Source organism: Eptatretus burgeri, chromosome 7, assembly GCF_056783735.1.
Source record: "Eptatretus burgeri isolate ZD-2024b chromosome 7, Ebu_testis_v1, whole genome shotgun sequence".
Taxonomy (NCBI): domain Eukaryota; kingdom Metazoa; phylum Chordata; class Myxini; order Myxiniformes; family Myxinidae; genus Eptatretus; species Eptatretus burgeri.
The window spans coordinates 80,604,525-80,619,918 of record NC_140967.1 but is presented as its reverse complement, the minus strand read 5'-3'; the positions used below and the strand labels follow the sequence as shown (position 1 = coordinate 80,619,918).

The window sequence follows — 15,394 nt, the reverse complement described above, 5'->3', positions numbered from 1 at the left end:
TCCAGATAAGGTATTGTCATTGTGCACTGTCCATCCGTCCATCCGTCCATCCTTCCATCCGTCCATCTCGTATTTCGACTTCTCCTGCCAAACCGATAAGCTACAGGTCCAGTGGTCCGATTTTTCAGAGTTTATGCCCTTTTTGGACTGAGAAAATATCACCAGCAAGTTGTTCGTGCCTGCATGGGATTCCAAACAGGGGTAGGGATGGGGCTGGCAAAAATACAAATGGCATCTTCTGTTATCGAGCGGGAAAGCTGAAAGTAACAATTCACAAATTTTTGCCACATCTGATGCAATTTATATTCTCTAATTGCAGCGAGGTGGTCCATTTGAAACTACTTGTTCAATAAATGTAGCTTTTTGATGCTTCGGGTCCGTAATAAAAATTTGTATTTGTGTCAAAGCCAGTGACCAATTTCAAATTAATAGTGTCATACGTTGGAAAGATTTCTATTAATTGGTTGCATGAATTGCTGATTCCTGAAGCACAAATTGCCGCAAATGTCGACACTTCCGTAATATCTCTGGGTGCAGCGTTCATAATTTCGTTGAGTTCAACATTAACAGATTGAGTGTCGTCACACTCTCAACATTGGGTGGTCCACGTGAACAAAATGCCTGCTTCATTCATATCTCCTAATCCTAATACAAAAGCGATATCTTAAGATTTCTGCTAAAATGATCGTCAACCTTTGTTAGGTCATATCCTCCACTTTGAAGTGTTTTGAAATTCTTAATGAAACAAAACAAATTCTTAATGTCTCAAATCAAACAGCAAGTATTGAAACAACCAACTTGTTCTTTTGTTTCTTTCCTAACGAGCACAGCATTGCCTTGATTTATATCAGTAGCTGCAGCAAAACGAAAGAGCATTTTAAAGAAACAGTGACTAACTGCCTTTGTGGTTGGCTATTTGGCTTGAAGTGATAACGCTCAGAAACATACCACGTCTCTCAGATGCCTTTAGGGATCCACTCCACATGATAATGTGTTACTCAAAATATATCATAAATTTGTGTATCAGGGTAAATGAATACTGTGAAGCTAATACTTGACATTTACATAACCCACCTGCGGGGTAAAGTTAGAATCAAATGTATTGTTGCGGATCCGGCGTCGTGGGGGAACCATATGCCTGGTGTTGGCTTAAGGGTTAGAGTGGTGGGCTGGGATCCAAGGATCCTGAGTTCAAATCCCAATAACCTGTTGAATTAATACCAGGTGGGGTTTACTCTGCCTGTCATCCTTCCAAGGTCGGCAAAATGAGTGCCAGCTTGCTGGTATCCTGTGTCGGAGTGGCGACCCATCCAGGATTGTGCCCAATAGCCAAGGAGACTGCTTAGGCAGCATCAACGCTCTGCACAGAGTATGGTCCCCAATGGATGAATGGATGTGGGAACCACGAGTGAGGGGCTGTCTCGGGTTCCTCTCTGAACTCACCGGAAATCGCAGGCTGCCGCACACGAGTAACTTTGTGCCACGGCGGGTTTCTAATCGACCAGGAACGCCAACAACTTGACCACGTGACTTAGGGTCCTCTGTCTAACAACCGTTTATCTATGGACGCGTGACCTCCTTATCAGGGAATCACGTCCTCAGTACGTTCTTGCGTTATTTAGAATACCTACTGGAACAGATGCAGCCAAGCGGAGCTGCCAAGTACGTACCGGATATTGAACAGATTATTTGGGAATAATGTCCCGGCTAAGCGAGGGTGTGGGCCATTCTGGACCAATGGAGGGAAAGACAAAAACAAGCTGGGAACATTTCTTCACAACACATTTATTTAAATGAGGAGCGAGGAAAGTTATGTGGCACGGTAATGGGATTTACTGCAATTGTACAGCAGGGAAATCAGGGAATCTGTGGGGTGTGGCAAAAGGCAAACAATATTTACAAAAGAAGAGATCATGCAGTGTTATCCTGAAAATTCTTATAGTCTTAACTTATGCAGCAACAGGCACCAACACACACACACACACACACACACACACACACACACACACACACACACACACACACACACACACACACACACACACACACACACACACACACACACACACACACACACACACACACACACACACACACACACACACACACACACACACACACACGAGGAAAATTAGAGAAAGCCCAGAGAGATGGAAACAGTTGAAGATTAATGACCTCTCAATACCTGGCATGGCCGGCAGACCAGCACAGCCCAGAACGCTAAGGAAGGGGGAGGAGGGACAAATACTGAGGGTGTCTCTGGCGTTGGTTGAAGAAGTGCAAATGTAATGCAATGTTGGGTGTGGCGTAGTGTTAAAGGAAGAATGTGAGGTGCAGATCAGTTCAGTTCGCTCTTGGGTTTTGCTCTGAAAAGAACAGTTAGTCGGGCTTGCCCGCGTTGATTGCTCTTTTGCGTCCACAGTAGATGAGATAGATTATAGAAGAAAGATGCGTGAGAGAAAAGATCCTATCGTATATCGTGAAAGAGTCTATACCTGTAAGTGTCGCTGCAGGATGCAACCTAAATGAGTGACGTTGAAATGGAGCAGTCCCGGCTAACAGCAGCAATGCGTGACCCCACGCCTGGTCACGCTGACTCGACGCTTGTCCTTGCACCGCCTGTCTCCTCGGCAAGGCCCGATGTCCAGCGATATTTTCTCCTGTGATGTTCTCGGCAATTTCTCCAGCTCAAGCCACGGCGATCTGCTCAGAATGAGCAGCATACGCTCTTTTTATGAGCCCTGGATGAAAGGAGGAGCCAACCATTGGATCAAAAGAAGCTCGAATGAAATTGAGCTCCCCTATTGGTCCATAGTGGTCGTAGCCACGCCCCACCAGGCCCCAAAAGCGAAAGATGGCTCAGTCGCTGGTCAACAGGGGCACGCATAACAGCTCCTGACCTTTACATGGGGCCATGGTTTTTGAGGGCGCTCTCTGGACCCGAACGTGCGCTGGCCTTCATTCAAACGTAGGATTTTATGGAAATCCCTACGCTACCCGTAGGTCCTTAATTGAGCTCCAGCACACGTTCACGCTTCGAGTTTTGCCCCGAAATAACCCGACCTTTGTCTCCTCAGCGTCCTTCGAGGCTGTGGTAAGTGTTCCATGAGTATGTGTCAATTGAGGTGGTTGTAGAGTAGCAGGATCACATTGTGGCGTTTGTAGTGAAGTAGCAGTACGTTGTGGTGTTGTGGGGAAGAGGTGGAAGTTCCTTGTTACAATATTGTGAGTAATGGTCACGTTTGTAATGGAAAATGTAAGCGTGGGTTGTTGCAGGGATTTTTAGTAGTCATATGAAGCGGTTGTGGTGAGTGTGGTATAGTTTGGTGAGCGGAATGAAGATCTGAGGCTAAATGGCGGTTGAGAATTGGCACCCGGTTTTGAATGGAAAATTGGCGCGCAAATGAGGCGCTCGCGGCACGCTTGCTTGGTTACTCGTAGTCTTTTCTGATTTGTGTGTGTGCTTGCTTGCATGTTTCTTGTGAGAGAAAGGGGGTGGAAGAAAGCAAAGATCGAAGGTTAAAGAACCCTAACTGAAGGAGTCTCATGCAATGCATCATTCCCCTTTACCCACTAGACATATGGAAAGGACTGACTAATACATATAATATTGAAATAACTGCCTTAGGATCGCTGTATGTCGTGTGCCATTGCCTTGGAGGCATGCGGTTTTACAGAACCGTAACAGTATAAAAGGAGCTCAGTGTCCGTGTGCCTGCCTGCGTGTGTGCATGCGCCCGTCCGTACAGCGTGTGATGCTCGTATTACAGTACTAACAGCTCGGGACCCGTGGCAATATGGGACTTTCAAAATGATATGTGAATGCTCATGAGGCCTTTCACACCTGTGCTGTGTGTGGGTTTTTAATGACTCCCTTTGACTAACTGGGACACTTGTCCTGAGTTCAAATCCTACTTTGCTGTTGAATTAATACGAGGTGGGGTTGACTTAGCCTGTCATATTTCTGAGGTTGGCAAAGTGAGTACCAGCTTGCTCGGTTGATTGAGCCATTTGAGTATCATGTGTGAGAATGGTGACCTGTCCAGGATTGTACCCAATAGCCTCGGAGACTGCTTTGGCAGCACTGATGCTCAGTAGAATATGGTCCTGATGGATGGATGGATGGCAATTTCAAAATGCTAACCATAATTGTGTTCTTGGATGCAAATTGTACTCATGAAAATAGAGGATATATGAGAAATATCTGTGGTTGAGAGATGCCAAGTTCATACCATTTACTGTTAATGCAAGTGAGTGGTGGTACACACACACACACACACACACACACACACACACACACACACACACACACACACACACACACACACACACACACACACACACTTCTCCTTTTAGCAATAGATGCAAAAATCTCGTACAATTTCCTTTGTGGCCTCGGAAATAAACAAAAAATACATTTATAACAGCCACCACAGCTCCCACTCCCACCCTCCCTCGCCCCCTACATGATTAATAGTAAATATTGTTGTAGCCATGCGGTTCTTGCCAGTTTCCTGGTCCAAATCTGACGGGTCGCTTCAATGTGACCGTACCGAGCAGCTGGGTCTGCCGTCCAGGGCCTGATTACAGGCCTTTCCACTTCCGATACCATACCTGTGGGACCGTCAAACTAGCCAAGCATTACACCAAATGGTACCAAATGCCTTGTCTCTGATTATGGCAGAGCAAAGCCAGAGACGTGTGGCACAATCGGGATTTGCAGCGTTGTTTTCCACAGCCAATTAACCCCCAATGGGTTTTCCTCATTGTCAGAGTGACCACTTGGACCAAAATTCATCCCGAGAACAAGGTATATTTAATTAATAAGCATGCAATAGTCAAGAGTGAGGGAATATACAAGGCGCAAGTAATAACAATTATAATACATCGAGAATGGCACTCGGTAAAGCACAGACCTCCAACAGGCTAAACAGTTTACGTTTTGTATCCCACCAATAGGCTGAATGAGGATTCTGACCTGAACTAAACTCTCCTTAGCTTGGTCTGGTCAATTAACCAACTCATCCACCTAGTTTTACAATAACTCACCCACAACTTTTTAAAATATCATGCGAAATATCGTTTTTGGCGCCATCTCTCAATAGTGAAGAATCACTTAAGAAATTAAAAAATTATCGGATCCAGATTCTGATCTTCACCGAAATTGAATCGATTCATCCTCGTCACACACCCAGCCTGTCCACTAAATTTGTCCCAATCCCTCCACAACTTTTTGAGATATTGTGCTATATATTGTTTTTGGCCCTGTCTCACAATGGTGAAGAATCACTTAAAAATTCTCAGATCCGAATCCAGATTCGTACCTTCAAAAAAATTGAACCAATTCATCCTCGTCACAAACCCAACCTCTCCACCGAGTTTTGTTCGAATCCGTACACAACTTTTTGAGATATCGTGCTATGTATCGTTTTTGGCCATGTCTATGTTTTTTTTTTGGCCATCGTTTTCTTTCATTGAAGAATCACTGAAAAAATTCTAGTAGCCGGATCTGGATCTTCACCAGAATCTAATCATTTCGTCCTTGTCACACACCCGTGGTGTCCGTGGAAAGGGTGCAGTGAGTGCAGGCAGTGTTGAAGGTGCAGTGAGTGCAGGCAGTGGAGAGGGTATACCGAGTGCAGGCAGTGGTGAGGGTGCAGTGAGTGTAGGCAGTATAGAGGGTGAAGTTAGTCATGAGTGTGCAGCGAGTGAAGGCAGTGGTGAGGGTACAACAATGGAGATTGGTAGGAATGAGGAATGTGAGACGTTTTTGTAGGTGATTATATCATTCAATATGTCAATTCTTTATTCTGCAGGAAGGATATTAGACATATAATTCTGGGCAGTTTTGAAGGAGCAGGAGTTAGGGACATTGAAGGAAGAGTAAACGACATCATATCGGGTCACAGGAGGAAGACGTTTGTTCTGGTACACCGAGGAGCCAATGATTTAGAGAAAGTTAACTCGGAGGATTTGAAAAATAGACACACGATATTGGGTAAGCGGCTGAAAGCAAAAGGTTGGAAGGTAATGTTTTTTCTGGGATTCACCCAAGATTAGGAAATGATATAGAAATTATGAGCTGAACGCTAGATGTCAACCAATGGCTGGAAGAATGGTGTTCGGAGGAAGGTTTGGCATTTAAGAGGCAGTGAATCATTTCGAGGACAAAGGGAGTGTTTCCACAATGATGGGCATATACTGAATAGAAAGGGGGCAGCAACATTTGTGGTGGGAATTGAGGAAGGTATTCAGGCTCTTTTCGGGCAACGGGGGTGGTGAGGCTATTAAGGAAGGAACTGATGATGAAATTATGATTAGCAAGGTCAGACAAGAAAGTAGAATTTCAGGAAGGAAAGCGTTAAACATAATTTTTTGGACACCCGGGGTCACCATGAGGGGGGACTTCTCGGATTCTTCCAGACATCCGGCCCTGCAGGCTGCCATGCTGCGGATAAGGGTTGTTAAGCAACGACTGACACCAATTGATACTGCCAAACCTTGTAGGGTCCTTGCTCTTTTACAAGTGTGTTCCCTTTCCGGTGGTTTGGCAATGCGACTTGACGTATGTAACCTCAATGTGCACCCGTCTATTTATTATGTATGGGTGAGCAGAACCCCGAGTATGCACTGGCTAATTGTGGAGCCAATCAGTGCGGGAGAACTTCCCGTCTATTTCATCTTCCACATTAAGTCCAGCCAAGAGATAGAATGACACGAAACAGGCATGTGGAAAACCATTTACCAAATCAAATGAAGCACGTATTTACAAAGCACATTAAACGATCATCAAGCACGTATGTGATCAGCATCATGAAGTACGTATGTACAGGCACATCAAACAATCATGAAGCATGGATGTACAGGCACATTAAGCAATCATGAACCATGTATGTACAGACACATTAAACAATCATGAAGCATGTATTTACAAAGAACATCAAACAATCATGAAACATGCATGCCAGGTCAGGTATGGAAGCATGCGCTGGATCAGCGCATCACTACGTCCACTTTCTGCCAGTACTACAGGGGCCTCCGTCTGGCCATCCCCCAGGCAGATGCCCTGCTCATTCCCATCTCCTTGAGATGCTGATCAACCTGCTGCAACCACGATGCATTTGGTCTGCCCATTGGCCTCCTCCACTCATGAGACTCCCTCGTTGAGAGAATCTGGTGAGCAGGATCAGCGTCAGGAAAACGAGCCACACGACCATACAGCCACAGCTGATGCTCATGGACTACACAGGTAACAAATCACATTTGAGGCTGTCTCAACAACCGCCCGCTCGACACAAAGTCCGAACAGCGATCGCCAAGGATTCTCTGAAGAGACCTGGTCCAATGGAATTAAGTCTCCGTCTCAGATCCCCGGTCAGAGTCCAAGTCTCACATCCATGGAGCAAGACTGGAAGCACCAAGGACCTGAAGACTCGAACTTTCGTCCTCCCGCACAGGTACTGGCAGTGCCACATCCCATGATCCAGTGAATCCATGACTCCCCAGGCCGAATCTATTGACCTCTGGCTCACAGACAGCAGAGATGTGAATATCACTGCCAAGGTAAGTGAATCTCTCTGTGACCTCAACCTTCTCACCACAAACAGGTACAGACAAGATAGCAGCATCCACGATGTCATTGAAAGCCGGGATCTCAGTTTTGTCCCAGGAAACCCGTAATCCCAGTGCCTCCGCCTCCTCATTCAGTACCTCAAGGGCCCCCAAAAGGATATCTTGAGTCTCCACAAAGATGACTGCATCATCTGTGAAATCAAGGTCAGAGATCTTGACATTCCCAAACGATGCACCGCAGCTTGATCTCTCCGACATCCTCCCCAGAATCCAGTCCATACAAGTACTGAAAAGTGTGGGGGGCAGTACACACCCCTGACGAACTCCAGTAAAAACTGGAACTAGGTCAGAGATGGAATCACCACATCTCACAGCACTCTCAGTACCAGAGTATAGTTCAGATATCAGATTGATCAGTTCTGGTGGCACCCCACGAAGACCAAGAATCCTCCAGAGGGAATCCCAATTTACTGAATCGAACGCTTTACAGAGATCAACATAGGCTGCAGGCAACCCCTGCCAAAACTCTCATCTGCGTTCGGTGAGGACACGAAGAGCAAGGATACGGTCAATCGTTGACCTCTTTGGTGTAAAGCCTGACTGCTCTGGTTGCTGGTGCTAAAGCAGGTGGTGGTGAACCTTATCAAGAATTATATCCAAGCAAAAACCTTGCCTGGCATTGAGAGCAGCGTCACCCCTTGGTAGTTGCTGGAGTCTTGGCGATCACCCTTCCCTTTCCAGAGAGGGACAACGAGGCCCCTCTTCCAATCAGTTGGGATGATGCCTGTGTTCCAAGCAGAGCACAGAACTGCATGCAACGACACGAGTGCAGCATTTCCACCAGCCTTGATAAGTTCAGCATGGATGCCACAGATCCCAGGAGCTTTACCCCATTTCAACTGATTCACCGCAGCCTGTGTTTCCACAAAGGAATGTGGATCACAGTTGATTGGAGGGTCAGCAACAGGGATTGTAACACCCCTGACATCCAACTCGTCAGCTGGTGGATCAGCCTGGTGCAGCCACTCAAAGTAACCGGCCCAGCGGACCTTCACTTCAGACGCCTCTGTCAAGAGCCCACCACCGTCTGCTCTAACTGCAGGTCACCGAGGGATGGGCTTGGATGAACGCAATGCGCGAATTCCCCTGTAAGCAGGATGAGAATCACTTGACCACAGGTGATGCTCTACCCCCTCACAGATTCCTCGCACATCGTCCTCCTTGTCCATCTTTGCGAACATTCAGCTTTACGCCTCAACTTCCTGAGCAGCTCAGCTCTGCTATTAAGCCTGGCCCTGCGACTCTGGTCAATGGTATCCAATGTCCATTGAGAGACAAAATTATTCTTCACGCTACATTGAGTTCCAAGGCATCCACCTGAAATCTCAAGGACGGTGGTTTTGAAGGCACTTCACAACTCTTCAGGATCCCCCAAAACACCTAGACCCCCCAAATCCCCACTCAGCCTGTTCGCAAACTCTTCAGCAACCCTCTCATCCTTAAGCTTGCCAACATCCAGCCGAGGCTGGGATTGTACCATTCTCCTGGATTTAAGGTGCAACTTGAGAGTTGCTACAACAAGTGTGTGGTCGGTATTGAGGAACTGAGCACTCCACTCGACCCTGCAGTTCTGAATCATCCTCCAGTGACAATCAATGAGCACATAGTCAGTCTCCTTTGTCACACCACCAGCATTGCAATACCAATCCAGAGATGAGCTTGTGGGCACTGAAACCATGAACCGGCTTCCCTAAGTCCATGAATTCTTGCAAAGTCAAGGTACTTAGTGCTATTCTGGTTCATAGTTCCAGACCCATGGGGACCAACACACATCTTATAACCATCCCTATCAGTTCCAGTCGATGCATTGAAATCCCCCAAGACTAGAAATGTATCTCGCCTGGGGCACTGATCAACCACAGAATCGAGCGTGGCATAGAATGCATGTGTGACAGTTAGATCACTCGCCTCAGTCGGAGCATAAACAGAGACCAAGGAAACTACGTCCAAGGAGTGACAAATCCTTAGTCTCATAATACACTCATTGACCGGTGTTACCTCAATTATCAGTGGAGTCAGCTTATTGGACACAGCTACAGCAACTCCTTGGGCATGGTAACCATCAGAGTGGCCAGATCAATAGTAGGTGTAACGGCCGGCCATGATCTCGCCACTATCCGGTCTCTGAACCTCAGAGAGTGCTGCAATACTGATGTCCAAACGCTTAAGCTTCGATGATAACAGAGACAGGTGATCATCCTCTCTTCGGGACATGACATTCCAGGCACCCACCCGAAGGGACCAGCTCAGATTATCCCAAGGAGACCGTCGTCTGGTGGACGACACCTCAGCACCACTATTCCACACACCCCCGCAAACTGACCCTGGAGGTTTGCCCTGTTTTTCCTCCTCTCAAGGAATGGGGGTCCCAGAGGCTTTGCCCCAATCCTATCATCCGGTGAGCTGAGTTTTTTTCCAGCTGCTGCTGCAAAAAAAATGGGAACAACACAAGAGGTACTCCTACGGAGCGAGTTTTCAAATTTAACATTTGTTAGTTTTGCAGAATGAAGTGTTTTATGGTTTTATGGAATGAAGAAGTGCAAATCCTGCCACCAGTTTCAAAAAAAAAAAAAAAATATTAACCCAACTGCAGGAGGATATCCACAGACACAGTTGGGCACCAGAAATGGATGGCCGTTTGCTCACAAGGGGCTCGACTGCCCTTTCAGTCAGAAATACACCCTCCTCACCAGGAAACCTGGTGGGGGAGACAGTTTAGTCGCCGACAACCCGACCATGAAACAGGTTAGTACAGGTTTACATGATATCTGCAGCAAGTCACAGATCTGCTCTGGCCCGACCTGACAACATCTATGTGCAGACACATTAAACAATCATAAAGCACGTATGTACAGAGTACAAAGAACATCAAACAATCATGAAGCACGTATGTACAGACACATTAAACAATGGTGAAACACGTATGTACAGACACATTAAACAATGGTGAAACACGTATGTACAGACACATTAAACAATGGTGAAACACGTATGTACAGACACATTAAACAATGGTGAAACACGTATGTACAGACACATTAAACAATGGTGAAACACGTATGTACAGGCACATTAAACAATGGTGAAACACGTATGTACAGACACATTAAACAATGGTGAAACACGTATGTACAGGCACATTAAACAATGGTGAAACACGTATGTACAGGCACATTAAACAATGGTGAAACACGTATGTACAGACACATTAAACAATGGTGAAACACGTATGTACAGGCACATTAAACAATGGTGAAACACGTATGTACAGGCACATTAAACAATGGTGAAACACGTATGTACAGGCACATTAAACAATGGTGAAACACGTATGTACAGACACATTAAACAATGGTGAAACACGTATGTACAGGCACATTAAACAATGGTGAAACACGTATGTACAGGCACATTAAACAATGGTGAAACACGTATGTACAGACACATTAAACAATGGTGAAACACGTATGTACAGGCACATTAAACAATGGTGAAACACGTATGTACAGACACATTAAACAATGGTGAAACACGTATGTACAGGCACATTAAACAATGGTGAAACACGTATGTACAGACACATTAAACAATGGTGAAACACGTATGTACAGGCACATTAAACAATGGTGAAACACGTATGTACAGACACATTAAACAATGGTGAAACACGTATGTACAGGCACATTAAACAATGGTGAAACACGTATGTACAGACACATTAAACAATGGTGAAACACGTATGTACAGGCACATTAAACAATGGTGAAACACGTATGTACAGGCACATTAAACAATGGTGAAACACGTATGTACAGACACATTAAACAATGGTGAAACACGTATGTACAGGCACATTAAACAATGGTGAAACACGTATGTACAGACACATTAAACAATGGTGAAACACGTATGTACAGACACATTAAACAATGGTGAAACACGTATGTACAGACACATTAAACAATGGTGAAACACGTATGTACAGGCACATTAAACAATGGTGAAACACGTATGTACAGGCACATTAAACAATCGTGAAGCACTCTGTACAGACTCATGAAACAACGAAGAAAGGCACAGAACAGTAGACTCTAACCCTCAACACTTATTTCCCCTTCCACAGCCAACAACGATTACAATGTCGGTTTTTTTTGCTACAACGAGCACGTAGCAAACCAAACCAAGCTGTGCTCGGAGTCCGAAAAACTGAAGCTAACAGCTCTCGAACAGCGTGATGACAATTACCTACTATTACAACGTGAGTATCGCCCTTATTCAGATGATGTCACCGGTCACGTGACTGTCAGCTCCGCCATATTGAGCGGCAAGAAAGTATGTACCGCGTCCATAACAACCGATAGTCTCCACTTCAACTACACCGTTATTTCCAAGCAAGCGATTTTTTTTTTTCTGCAAATGGGTAAGAGTTGTTGTGCCCCGGGATGTACTCGGCGATATACTAAAGGCTCTGGAGGGCAGTTTCACCGCTTTCCCGCCGAAGTAGACCGACGAAATCTTTTGATATCGGTTCTGAGAAGAGAAAAATGGCGACCTGGCGGACATGACTGGTTGTGCGGCCTTCATTTTGCCTCCGGAATGTAACTAATTTCTGATACGTTATTTCAGTAGTTGGTATTAAATAGCCGGTTACAAAATATTGTCTGATTTGTATCATTAAAATGCATTATATCCCTTGTTTTATTGGCACAATGAGATAGGCCAGATCGCCTTTCTAACAGCTGTCGAACGCGCACATTTCTGAGCTGTTTCCTCAAAACTTGTCTTATTGCTGTTACATCGCAGATTAAATTAAATAGTTTTTTTAAATAGCATTTTAGAAATTTGAAGAAAAAAAATCAGTGTAACATTTTCACTACAGAAAGTCACATCGATATGTATATAATACATAAAAAAACTAGCACTTGGAAATATCCACAGCAGCGTGGCATTACACCGTATGTTTGTCATGGAAAAAATATAATGTATCTGTAAGCAAACTGACGAATGAAGATTTTCTACAAACTTAGCATTTAGACAAGAGCTTCACTTGAAATTAACTTGTGGCAGCAGTCTGGTTAAAAAAGTGACGCTGGTTGCTGAACAAAAGCAACAACGAATACAATGAAAGTGAAATGAAAGAAAACAGGCTTACCTTTGCCTCACGATAATACAGTTCTTGTCAGCTTTCGTCGAGATTATGTCACTAACAAACCCGGCGACATAACACGAGTAAGCGTCCATACTCTTGAAGGCTTTCAGGCTGGCTTGAGTGTAAGGACTCGGCGTTTCAACAAGGTAAACATAGATGTCAGAGAAAACGATTTGAGGCCAAAATTTCCTTTCTGTTGTTCATTTATCCTTTGAAATAAAATAAGGATCTTCACTAAGACCACACAGCTTCAGTTTTTCGCAGTAGTGGGGAAACTTAGCATAACAATTGTGCATTTTGGGAGGAAAGCACCAAATTTGGCACACGAGTAGCCTATCATATTATGAAGAGATTTGGATATTGGGCCATCTCAAATTCAGCCGCTGATGGCTGTGGCAGCCATTTTCCACTGCCATCAAAAATTTTGAGATGGCCCAATATCTAAATCTGTTCATAATATGATAGGATACTCGTGTGCCAAATTTGGTGCTTTCCTCCCAAAATGCACAGTTGTTATGCTAAGTTGCCCCACTATTATTACAATGTGAGCACGTCAATAAATTACCAACTATTATTGGGCAAGCACATCCACAAAGTATGTACGTCAATAAAGTACTTGTAGGAAAAGAAGACTTGTCGGATTATGGACAAAGAGAAGAGAAAGAGGTGATGGAGAAGCAGGTTAAAGGTCGAAGATGTTTGAGAAGTGACAAGAGCTGGATGAGCGTTGATTAGAAGGGATTTATGAAACATGCACAAGGAGTGCAACCTGGTCAGAAGGAAGAATAGGTTCGCACCAAAATTCCACTATCTTGCATTCGTAATATATAAATGGATATCTTGAATGAAGGACTTGCGTTGTTTGTGACATGTGAACAATAAGCATGCTTGTTTTCGGTGCAGTTTTGATTCAATCCCCCATTGACGTTTCCACGCGCCCAGGAGTTCTCCCAAAATGGGTGTCTTGGCTCTTGGATGAACATAATGAACCTTGTGTTATGTTGCTCTTCTTTGGACGAAGGGAGCTGGTGTGTGGGTGGCCCATGTTGGGGTAATCGGGTTTGGTCTATGTGTGCTAACATATTGGTAGGTATGTTCAGTCCATGAATGCTTGTGTTCTTCCTCTGTGTTGGTGCTCGCCCTGTGTGTGCTGCTGTGTGTTCAACCCATGAATGCTGCTGCTGGTGTTTGGTCCTTGTGGCCTTGCATGCTTTCCACTGGTGTGCTATCGATCGATGTGTCTGTGACGAGGAACCTCGTGTGCCTTGAGGTAACGTGAAAATATGAAGTGGAGAAAATCGCATGTTTGTGTATGTGTGTGTGTGTGTGTGTGTGTGTGTTTGTATATGTCCTTCCATCCATCCATTGGGACCATACTCAGTGCAAAGCATTGGTGCTGCCTAAGCAGTCTCCTTGGCTATTGGGCACAATCCTGGACGGGTCGCCACTCCGACACAGGAGACCAGCAAGCTGGCATTCATTTTGCCGACATCGGAAGGATGACAGGCAGAGTCAACCCCACCTGGTATTAATTCAACTGTTTTGGGGGATTTGAATTCAGGATCTGACGATCCCAAGCCGATCACACTAACCATTAAGACAACACCAGGCATACATGTATGTATGTGTATATATGTATGTATACATACAGTAAATGCTAAATACGGTAAATACACCTGATACGGTAAGTTCCATGCAAGTACACATCAGGTATCATGTGGAGGAGTGTAACCCTTCCAGGATTGTCAGGACCAATTGGCGTTTGTGGTTGCTTAGCAACCTGATGGCACGCAGAGTTATCTCTGCTCGGCCGCCTCAGGACCAGGTGTTTGGGAGGGACCCGATTGCTTACCCTCGTGGCAAGCCTCGAACCCTGGATCTGCAACAGTTCAGTATGTATGTACGTATGTTTGTATGTGTCAAACAAAAAATCATTCAAATAAAAGTTTTCCCTTCTCTGGCTTTTTCTTGAATGCAGTTTTCAGGATTTAAAGTACGGTCACAGGTGCATTGTGCCCTCAATGTGCTTGGGTAGGATATATATTTATTATGTATGCACAGGGTAGCGAAGTGGGAAGTTTTATGTTGAAACAAAGAGAGGTTGAAGGTGACATCAGAATGGAGGGGAAAGTTTGGAGCAGATAGACTGCGGGGAGAGGAGGAGTCCGAAGTTCAAAATTCGACCATATTTGCGTATGTAATATATGTACTGCTGCTACAGGCGTCAATTTACCAGTAGTTGGAGAGGTGCAGCGGTCGACATCACCGTCAAATCCTCACGACAGCGCTGTTGGTAACCTTCCGATAAGAAGTCTTCCATGGGATCCTTGGTTACCGCCTCCCGGTACCCCATTCATGAAGTTATTCATTGTTGCTCATCAGGCGACGGGGCGGGGATTAGACATTTGAGGACACGCCCCCCCGGAACGTCCTCCTCCCCCTTGTACAAACTGTTCTTACGACTATTTGTTTCGGGGCAGAGGCGGAACGCTGTTGAGCAGGATGCCCATCAACGGTGATGGTAAAATAAAATAAAACCCTTTCCTCTATCTGTCTCTCTGTCCATTATCTTGCATTCGTAATATATGAATGGATATCTTGATGAAAGACTTG

At 45.0% G+C, this 15,394-nt stretch overlaps 1 protein-coding gene across 2 annotated transcripts in view; it reads left to right on the top strand.

The window, feature by feature from the left end:
* DLG2 (discs large MAGUK scaffold protein 2) overlaps positions 1-15,394 on the top strand; it is a 652,065-nt gene that overhangs the window by 12,451 nt on the left and 624,220 nt on the right. Inside the window, exon 1 of one of the 2 annotated variants that reach the window (XM_085889200.1) lies at positions 15,234-15,302. The exons of the other annotated variant lie outside the window; for it this stretch is intronic. Within the exon in view, the coding sequence (XP_085745326.1) occupies positions 15,284-15,302 (19 nt within the window). The 5' untranslated portion in view covers positions 15,234-15,283. Of the gene's footprint in view, positions 1-15,233; positions 15,303-15,394 lie in introns of those variants that run through there. 2 annotated transcript variants of the gene reach the window in all.